The sequence below is a fragment of the Palaemon carinicauda genome, chromosome 8 (genome assembly GCF_036898095.1).
Source record: "Palaemon carinicauda isolate YSFRI2023 chromosome 8, ASM3689809v2, whole genome shotgun sequence".
Taxonomy (NCBI): Eukaryota; Metazoa; Arthropoda; class Malacostraca; order Decapoda; family Palaemonidae; genus Palaemon; species Palaemon carinicauda.
Genome location: NC_090732.1, coordinates 124,427,102 through 124,438,040, shown reverse-complemented (window position 1 = coordinate 124,438,040; position 10,939 = coordinate 124,427,102). Strand labels below are relative to the sequence as shown.

At 36.7% G+C, this 10,939-nt stretch overlaps 1 protein-coding gene across 5 annotated transcripts in view; it reads left to right on the top strand.

Moving 5' to 3' along the window:
• Rbcn-3B (WD repeat-containing protein Rbcn-3B) overlaps window positions 1-10,939 on the top strand; it is a 307,575-nt gene that overhangs the window by 201,365 nt on the left and 95,271 nt on the right. For all 5 annotated transcript variants that reach the window (XM_068378881.1, XM_068378884.1, XM_068378883.1 and 2 more), the window contains 3 exons: window positions 4,729-4,923; window positions 5,612-5,739; window positions 5,920-6,065. In XM_068378881.1, the coding sequence (XP_068234982.1) occupies window positions 4,729-4,923; window positions 5,612-5,739; window positions 5,920-6,065 (469 nt within the window). The remainder of the gene's footprint in view (window positions 1-4,728; window positions 4,924-5,611; window positions 5,740-5,919; window positions 6,066-10,939) is intronic.

The window sequence follows — 10,939 nt, the reverse complement described above, 5'->3', positions numbered from 1 at the left end:
CTTAGGTATATTGGAAAGCTAGACTTGGCATTCTGTTTTCTTCTCTTTTGAGTATTGTGTGTAGGGAGCATTTTTATAAAATAATTTATTATTCCAAGTTGATTGTTTATTATGAATCCTGTCTTTAGCCTGTAAATAATTTTGACTTAGCTCGTTACCATTTTACAATGACGGATTTCCTATTGGTAGATTCAATCACAGCAAGTGCTTTCTCAGCTACATCCGCTATCTTTAGTTGAACCCCAAGGTATCTTGCTGGTAAAGCAAGTCTCCTGACCACTAAGTGACGATCAGTATAAACGATTCTACGGTTAAAGTAGGAATGTTGTAGTGACAGCTTTGTTGGTTTTTCACAGAAATCATCTCATGTTAGGGGAAATATCACACATTATATATATATATATATATATATATATATATATATATATATATATATATATATATATATATATATTATATATATATATACATGTGTGTGTTTGTGTGTTATTACCTCCGTGGTCTGATTATTCGAAAGTTAGGAGGCAAATGGTTGCGAATATCATCGGCTCCTCATCCATCGCAATTGCCGCTGGGCGACCTTGGAATATCTGTGCCGGTATGGGGAAACACGTATTATGATGGTGTCAACTACGCATTTGCTCTCTCTCTCTCTCTCTCTCTCTCTCTCTCTCTCTCTCTCTCTCTCTCTCTCTCTCTCTCTCTCTCTCTCTCTCTCTCTCTCTCCAATAATTATTCATGGTTTCATAAGGCGTGTATTTGATATTTTTTGAGAAATTCCTTATACTAAAAATGCTGCCATTTTGTCATTTAATGTCTCAAGAAATTGTTGAAGATCTCTTCCATTTGTCACTCTTTCCCTTTGGTATAATTATATTCAAGGTTGTGCCAACTAGATGAACGTTTTCTATTATTATTATTATTATTATTATTATTATTATTATTATTATTATTACTATAATCATCTCGTGATGAATACACAATATATGTTTTAACTCTTACCAGGTTTACTAATTTGCTTCGTTTTTTTTTTTTCTATTTCAAATACCGATGGGCCTGACTGCGTTTTTTCTTTATAAGAAGTAATTCCATATCCCGGGTGAAGGCAGGTAGGGAGGAAGTCCCAAGGGAAGGAAAGAAGCTATTGATAAACATACAGATTCCAGAGTGACTGACAGCCACAGAGTAAAGAATGAGAAGCAAATACTGTATCTGCTGTGACTGACTGTACTATACTCATTTTTTTAATGAGGCGCATTTTCACTGACTCACAGCGGTGCCCTTTTAGCTCGGAAATTTTCCTGCTATCTGATTGGTTAGAATAGTCTTGTCCAACCAATCAGCGAGCAGGAAACTTTTCCGAGTTAAAATGGCATCCTTGCGAGTCGGTGCAAATCTGCCTTACTAAAAAGAATTGACTATAGGCCACCTGAAAGTAGGCGTCAGTCTTCTGAACCTCTAAATAATTTTGACAGGAGAAAAGTGACCCAAATGCAGCAAAGTAGGAAGTTCTAACAAAGGAGTTTATATAGGCCTGGACAACTGAGTCGACAAATGCCTTGAATTTGTTCCGGTTAAGAAAGGGGGCCAAAAGAAGAATCCGATTAATTTCTGTAATTTCGTTGAACTTTTGACTTCTTAGATTGCTCCAACAAATGCAACCTATCAAAATAGTTTTTTTTAGTGTGACCTTCTTTATGTTTGACGTAGACTGCGTATTTCATTTAACAATCTACTTTATCTTGACCTAGACTGTGTATTTAAGAAATAGCAATATGCTTTGTTTGACGTAGACTGAGTATCTTAATTCAATAGTACGTACACTTAATCTTGGATGTACTGTATTTATGTTGAATGGTCTGACATAAATCTCTCGTTATAGTTTATATATGAAAGATCTATTTTAATGTTACTGTTCTTAAGACATTTTATATCAATTGTCCATTACATCTTTTATTTATTCGTTTGTTTATTTTCCTCACTAGGCTATTTTTCCTTGTTGGAGTCCTTGTGCTATATAGCATCCTGCTTTTGACGTAGGCTACATCTTTCAGTGTAACAGTCAAAGGTTTACACAGATTCCAATAACGTTTGAAATTTCGAATTACGTAATGAAGAATAACCAGGATGAGACACACCCAGCCTTCACCTTGACGTTCATTCCTCATCTGCTCTCTCTCTCTCTCTCTCTCTCTCTCTCTCTCTCTCTCTCTCTCTCTCTCTCTCTCTCTCTCTCTCTCTCGTGTAATGTGTCCATCTTTAAGTAGATTTGTATTTCTATGCTGGAGTAATGACTTCGGCTGACTTTTACTTTTGGTTTAGAGTAGGCCTTGGAAGTATATTAATTATCAACAAATTGCATAACATATGCGTTGTGAATGTTGGAATTTATTGCCATTAGAGCATCAGAATGCAGCAAATGTTTTATTTCTTTATAACGTTATGCCATGTTAACCCTAAAACCACTTTTATCAGTTTCCACGATTACTTAATCTTAAAATAATCTGCAGTTTGAATTTGAGCTTCGGTAGCAGGATGCTCCCAGTTACATTACACTTATATTAATATTTTTTATTGTTTATATTTATGTTTTGGGGTATTGAAATCCACCATGTACAAAAGCTTTCCCATTTTATCAAATTACTTCATGTCAATCAACACATTATTATTATTATTATTATTATTATTATTATTATTATTATTATTATTATTATTATTATTATTATTATTATTATTATTATTATTATTAATTGCTAGGCTACAACCCTAGTTGGAAAAGCAGGATGCTATATGCCCAGGTGCCCCAACAGGGAAAATAGCCCAATGGGGAGAGGAAACATGGAAAAATAGAATATTTTTAGAAGAGCAACAACAATAAAATAAACATTTCCTGTTTAAACTATAAAATCTTTGTCATTCCAAAGTAACAGAACATCTGCATCGTATTTTTCTATTTCGAATGTAAATTCAAAGTCATCATCCGCTTACTAAACAGCTTGTTGCTAAACGAAGACACTTCCTATCTGAAACTGACATTGGTTAGTATTCATCTAATTTCAGTCATTTATTAAATTCTAAAAGATTTTTTTTATCTACTTTGATTAACGAGGGAAATAATTGGCAATGAAACTACACGTAAATTTATTTCAAAACGCAATGTTTTATATATATATATATATATATATATATATATATATATATATATATATATATATATATATATATATATATATATATATATATATATACAGTATATATGTATGTATGTGTGTGAATGTATGTATGTAATCAAGCAATCGAATGATGTTATCCTAAATTGTGTGATAGCGCTACATAAAAAAAAGAGCGTAGTCATTGCTACAAGTATCGTTTAACTCTTAAATCAGGGAAAACTTACACATGTAATTGTTCACTTACCCATACAAAATTCTCATCGGTATTGCATCAAACTTCTTATACTCTGTGCCATTTGCCTTTATTTTGTACTTTTTTCTTGGATGTTAAGCTTCTGTTGGTTCAAAACCCACATTTTTCCCACTCGGTGTCCTTTTATTACCATGTTTCTCTTGTAACCTGCTCTCTCTCTCTCTCTCTCTCTCTCTCTCTCTCTCTCTCTCTCTCTCTCTCTCTCTCTCTCTCTCTCTCTCTCTCTCTCTCTCTCTCTCTCTCTACCAACTTCCTTTACCCATAAACACTGTTTATTCTGTGACCTTGTCCTTCAATTTTGCATACTCCTCAAATACTACTACCATTATATTGTCTTTAACCTTTATATATTATCCATACATATTTTCTGTATATGCCATACATACTTTATGTTTATCAGATTGTCTTGTTTTATTATTCTCCACATATTCTACCCAACATCTGTAACTAAACCTACTCTTCTTCTCACCACATCTATCAACTTACTTTAGCATCTTCTTTGTACTTACACATAATCTAACTACAAAATAACGAACATATTTAATTTTTTCCTCCTTTGCAGGTATATCATAAATATTCGTCTTTATGAATCCACAAAATTCCAGCAATCAAGCCACTTAACATAAATAGTCCCACAGATATCTATAATCATTCTCTATAAGAACTTTTTAATTACCAGCTATGCCATGTGTCTTTTTTTTTTTTTTTTTGGTCACCTAACTACAGCACAACTACCCTTTCTCATTCTGAAAACTAGATAGGCGCAAATTGAAATTATCCTATCTTAGAAGCTCTTTCTTTCACACTTATACTTGAGACATTTATACGGCAGTCTTCCTCATATTTCTAGCACTACTCCTTTTCTTAGCTCTGCATCTATCACATGATGAAGATACAAGCATTCTTTGTCCCTCCAGGATGTCAGATAACTCAAAATCAATCAATCAATCAATCTTTGTCCATCCTAGGCTTCCATACCCAGCCCTTTCACTATTGTCTCACCAAGTGCCTTTTCGTCCTGCTTTCTCTTCTTGACACTAATTGACTCATACAATTCTTCTGTTTTGTGTCGTATGTCTGCCCATTCAAAACCTCACTTTTTAATATTTATATTTTATTTGACCTCATTTTCTGAAACAAGTACAGAAGAGAGAGGGTATGGGGCCTTTATACGTCAAAATTTTATTTTCTGTGTATGTGGAGAGATAGATTACTTAGTTGGAATAAGTATCTTAGGAGTTTCAGGAGTCGAAGTCTGACATTGCATTTTAGCTTATATGCTAATTTATTTCCTTTTTCCAGATGGAAGCGGCAGTGGGCGCGTTCAAATTCCACGTCATTTTGATGTAACGGCACAAACTTTACAAATCGGGCAGATGCTGATGTCCTTGTTGCACTCTTGGGGTTTGGATCCTTCATTAGACCACACCTGTGAACACACTCTTGGCCTTTTGAGACCAAGGGTACCTGTTTCCTACGGCCTCATATCAAAGTCTGGTGAGTGTTTCATTTTAGTATGCTTTCTAGTATGATAGGTACTCAGTTAAAGGATATTCTTGATTATTTATTATTTCTACATCAGAATGTTTTGTTTTCAACAATTTCAGTTTCGATAATATTTCACTCATCCTTTCAATAATTAATATGTGGTAGAAGGTTTTACTGTTTCATCTTTGTATTTTAGGAAAAATATTGCTGTCTAAGTCTGGTACATTTATGGACAGACACAAAGAACTGTATAAGGCAATGGGTGGTAAATGAAAACACATACAGCGTAGCTGATTATTAAGGGAGGCTTTATTCTGAACGTATTTCCAGGAATCATTGATTGAATTCTTTCAAAAATGTTAATGATAAACAACCATAAAGAGATTTATAAATTATTGAACTATGTAATATTAAATGTATATTTTTGCAGATAAGAGTTTTATTACTTTTGGTCTCATGTTAGATGATCAGAAATTGTGCATAAAATTTATTTTGAGTTAAATTTCTGTGTGAGAGCACCAAGAATGTGCAAATTCAAGTCAATTTTTATATTGCCATATTCAGTTATAAGGCTGTAGCCCATAAATTCCTTTGAACCTACAGAGACCTCCAATATTTTCAATTGCATATCCATGTATTTGTTGCCATCTTACTCCACTGTTGATAGTTCATGACTTAACGAAGGCTATTTTTTCAGGTTATATGTCCTTACTGATGCCCACCTGGCATCCAGTGAGAGAGGATGACATGCCTGCTATTAATCTTCCTCCAGATCTTGCTGCAGAATTACCCCCAGAAATGGTTGCGCTTGAACACAGAACACAAGTACGTTCATAAGAAAGGTCTTAAGTCTTGGTGATTTTCTTTATTAGGAATTTAAGTCTTTTTTACCAATATTGTAATTAGTTTGCATAACTTTGTTTTTATAATGTTTGGCATTTCCTTTATATATTCTTTTTATACATTAGGAAATTATGATTTATAACAAGATGATATTGTTTTCAGGTATTTACTGGCAGAGGTCATTGGGAAGTGTCACCGGCTCTCACTACACATCATTTACTGGCTTTAGTTTCTGTTGCAAATACTTTACAGGACATGAATGCTGCAACGCTTATTCCGGAAGAAGAAAGGAGGCGTAAGATTCATATGTAAGTACAGCACAGAAAAAAGAACTAAATACAAAGTTGTCATAGATATTTACTGAATGTTGTTACATATTACCTGCATTCTCTTAGTCTGTGATGCCAATCTTCTTCTTCTTCTTCTTCTTCTTCTTCTAAAGATGCCTGAAAACCTTAAATCAATCAATCAATCAATCATCTTCTTATTGTTAGTATTAGTGTTGTTGTTGTTATTACACAGTAACAGAGAGTTTATAGGGATCTTAAAACTATCAATAAATGTAAGGATACAGAAAATAACTTGTAATGTCATGATTTAATTATATGTTTGAACTTTTATATAAAATCCTTACCACCTGAGACTTAGAATTAAAAGAAACAGTAAAGTGCACTATGTGATTATTGTGATAATATCTTGAGATAATACTATCAATATAAGGTAAAAGGACATAAAAGACCTAAAGTCTAAGAAAAAATGAATTGGCAATTCAAAAATCTATTGTTACTAGCATTTTTATGAATGGCTAAGCTATAAAAAAAAGACTACATTGTAAGTCAACATTGTAAGAGTGTCTTGTTATCCAAATTTCAATTTATTTAAATGTTCTCAAGTGTTTTAAGAAATTTCCAGTCAAGAATTACACTTAGAATTTTAAATGAGTTGTATTGGGTTAAAGAAACGTTGTCAAATCATCATCATCATCATCATCATCATCATCATTATTATTATTATTATTATTATTATTATTATTATTATTATTATTATTATTATTATTATTATTACTAGCTAAGCTACAGCACCATTTGGAAAAGAAAGATACTATCAGCCCAAGGGGTCCAACAGGGAAAAATAACCCCTTGAGGAAAGGAAATAAGGAAATGAATAAACTACTGTACATAAATCAACAATATAAAATATCTTAATATCAATAATAATGTTAAGATAGATATCCCATATAAACTATGCAGAGACATTTGTCAGTTTGTTCAACATAAAAACATTTGCTGCAAGTTTGAACTGTTAAAAGTTCCATGGATTCAACTCTGATTAGGAAGATCATTCCACAATCTGATCACAGCTGGGATTAAATTTCTAGAATACGGTGTAGTGTTGAAACTTATGATGGAGAAGGCAAGACTGTTAGAATTAACTAGATACTTAGTACTCCATACAGGATGGTACAGTCTGAGAAGATCTGAATGTAAAGGATGGTCAGTTTTAAATATTTAACTTAGCCGGTGAATATATAATAGCTGCAACTCTGTTGCTCGACAGACACATACAATAAAAACTCGCCAGCGATCGCTATACAGGTTGCGGGTGTGCCCACCAGCGCCAACTGTCGGCCAGATACCACTCTCGATGTAAACAAAGACTCAATTTCTTCTCTGTCGACGTGTCGACAAGACGTACTTTTACTCGCTGTAGAACCTGGAGTTTTTCCCATCATATTTGGTGAAGTACTTTAATTTGGTTTGAGCTTTCGCAGTGCAGGTGTTTTATCTTCATCTTAAATCTTGAACTCGTTTTTGGATAGATTTAATTTTTTGATGACAAAGAGAGTATGGACTTTCTTTGACTTTTAAATGGCCGACCCTTCCCTTAGACGGAAGTGTGTTTAGGCTTTTAGCAATTATCTTATCACGTTATAAATTAATTATAGATTTTCCTCTATATATTTTATATCTCACCGCCTTTATTAGGCCTCTTCGATTAACTTTCCATTTATAATAAACATAAAAATAAATTTCAATTATTTGTTTATATGCGACCTTCCTGAGAGTAGGCGGTCCTAACTTGGAAACTGAAGTTAAACTACGTTGAGCCCTTTCAATCGTAAATAGCTTTTAAAGAGCTAATGATTTAAAACTTTTTAAATGAATATTTTTTAATAGATATTTTATGAAAGATTTTCTTTGAATAGTCTTCATACTGTTTCAAAGATGAACTAACGTTTAGTTTATTTATGCTATGCAGTTTGCGCTCTATCGTTACGATAGAGAGAGAGAGTATCACGGTTTCACTTTGCAGAAAGAGTAAATCGATTCTGACGTTTTGTTCATTCTTCTTTCAAAGCTTAAATGTTTTGAATTATATTTTAAAGGAACTTTTTAATTGAAAAACCTTTCAGTTTTTTTTCCTTTGGTCAAATAACGTTTTTTTTGACGAAACGTAAGTGGGCTCTTCTCTTAGGTGCGTAATCAAGAGAGAGAGAGAGAGAGATAGAGACGGAGGGAGAGAGAGGGGAGAAAACGTTCCGTTCAAGTGGGTAACGTTGTTCTCGAGTTACTCTCGTCCCTAGTCTCTGTACGGGGAGAAAGGATAAAACGTTTTTAGTTTTTTATTCTCGTCCCCAGGCAATGTACGGTGAGAGATTGAAAACGTAGTTTTGAATGAACTAGTGTTTAGTCTCTTCCCCAGCCACTGAATTTTTTATCTTAAAATATGTTTACTGTTTTTTGCTGGTATTAATGTGCTTGCATTATATGACTGATTTCGCTATTACTACCTTTTGATGAGGTTAGAATTGCGTGCTTCAGGTAGAAATCAGTAAAAGTTTCGATTTCAGTGAAATAAGTGCTAAACAGAAAATCGTAGTGATAAAGTGATATTGCGCAAAGTGTTATCAGTGTTACGACCGAGGGTTCGTCTGTTCGTGCCTGTCGTTCGCCTAGTCCGGGACCTCTTGCAAGCTCCCAAGCCCAGGGGAGAAGTAATGTCGTACGACTTATGGGTTCGAGAGGCCTTGATCAGCGAACAGACGTTCCCTCTATGGTATCGGGTGTATCTTACCAAGATCACCCCTACCATAAGGCGAGAGAGACGTTTTTCTCCTCGTCATCCGAAGGCTTTTCGCATAAGAAACCTGAAACAAGGTTTCGAGGCCCTTTAAGCGAAAGTCAGTCCTTTCAGGACAGGTCCAGCGTCCTGGTTGTAGCCATTAGGACAGCTTTGACCCTATGCAGTCATCGGAAGACTGCTCGCCGCCTAACAAAAGCGTAACTCAGACTCCAAGTGTCTTTTTGTTGGCAAGGTTTTGCGGTCACAGACGTTACCCTCGTCTCTTACCGCAACCTTTTCCGTTGATCTTAAATGGGTTGTACGGCAAGACATGCAGAATAAGCTTGCCTCCCTTATGGAAGACTATTCTGCCGATTAGTCCGTTGAGCCTAGCCGTTTATCTCTTCGAGATCGTGGCTTTCAGCCAACCTAACGTTCCTTTGTGCGTCCTGTTGACGTTGGCGTAGCTAAGTCACGTCAGTCAGGTTGTTTAGAACCACACTCGATGCGGTCTCGTGTGGATTTTCAGCCACATTTGGACGTTAGGCCACTTGCTGATGCTCCTGTTGACGTTCAGGACGTTCGCTAACAATCGGAGTTGACTTGTTTTGACGCTGAGCGTCAACCTCCGCATTCTAGAGTTGTTTTGACTGCTCAGTCTAGGCGGTCAAAGCAGTCTCGAGTGGACGCTGTGCGTCCTCACGCACCTGTTGTTGTTGACAGTTCACAGACTATCAAGCAGTTACATGACGTTGCGTCCTGGTCCGCTACTAATGCACCAGTGCGTGTGGACTCTGCTTGTAAAGCATTGCCACCACGGTAGGTCTCTCCCTTGCTTGAGACTCAGCTATTATCGGACAAGGTTCCTTTAGATGAGGAAGTTGCTGTTGCCCCTCCTACTGATATTCCCTTGAGGACTCTGTCAGACGGAGAGGAGCCTAAAGCTGCTTAGCCCTCTATGGACTTTAAATAAATCATGCTGATTTTTAAGGATCTTTGTCCGGATCTTTTTGTAACTGCTGCTCCTCGTTCGCCTAAACGTCAGAACTTACACTAGGCCTAGCTACTTCGAAGCCGTTGTTTCATAAGCTAGTGCTCTCTCGCTCTCCTAGAGAGCTTTACGTTTGCTAGGCGACTGGTTTATCACCAGGAGGAGTTTGGGGGATACAGCCTTTGCTTTCCCTTCTTTTAAACTGGCTTATAGAGCGAGAGTCTGATATGACACGATAGAAGTTCTCGGCCTGGGAGTTCCTGCCTCTGCCCAGATAGACTTCTCAAATCTCGTAGACTCTCCCTGGCGCCTGGCCAGGAGACGCTCCAAGATTTTACAGGTCAACTTCACAGCTGTTTTCGAGCATTTGAAGTTTTGCTGTACAATTATGTCATGCATAAACAAGGCTTTCAGGGATGGCTCCAATGATCTGACAGCCACGTTCTCTGCAGGGACAAGTACCTCAGGGATGGCTCCATGATTTGGCAGCCATGTTCACTGCAGGAGTACGTAAGAGGCAAGTGCGCTCAATGTATTCATTGTCAAGACAAACTTCACGATGAAGTCTACCAGGCTGTCTTGACAGCATTTATGGAAGGCGACTGGATGGTCTCTCTCGACCTTCAGGAGGCATACTTCCACATTCCTATACACCTGGATTCCCAACCGTTTCTGAGGTTTGTTTACAGGAATGTGGGGTACCAGTTTCGAGCTATCGGAGATCAGAGCCTCCCTGTACTTGGATGACTGGCTTCTCAGAGCCTCTTCCAGTCATCGCTGTCTGAAGGATCTCAATTGGACTCTAGATCTGACCAAGGAATTGGGACTCCTAGTCAATTTGGAAAAGTCACAGCTGGTCCCATCCCAAACTATTCTGTATTTAGGGATTGAGATTCACAGTCAAGTTTTTCGGGCTTTTCCGTCGGCCCCCAGAATAGATCAAGCCCTGCTCTCCATCCAGAAGATGCTGAAGAAAGAACGCTGCTCAGTCAAGCTGTGGATGAGTCTGGTAGGGACGCTGTCATCCCTGGAGCAATTTGTCTCGCTAGGAAGGCTACACCTCCGTCCTCTTCAATTCCATCTGGCTTTTCACTGGAAAAAGGACAAGACGCTAGAGGCGGTCTCGAT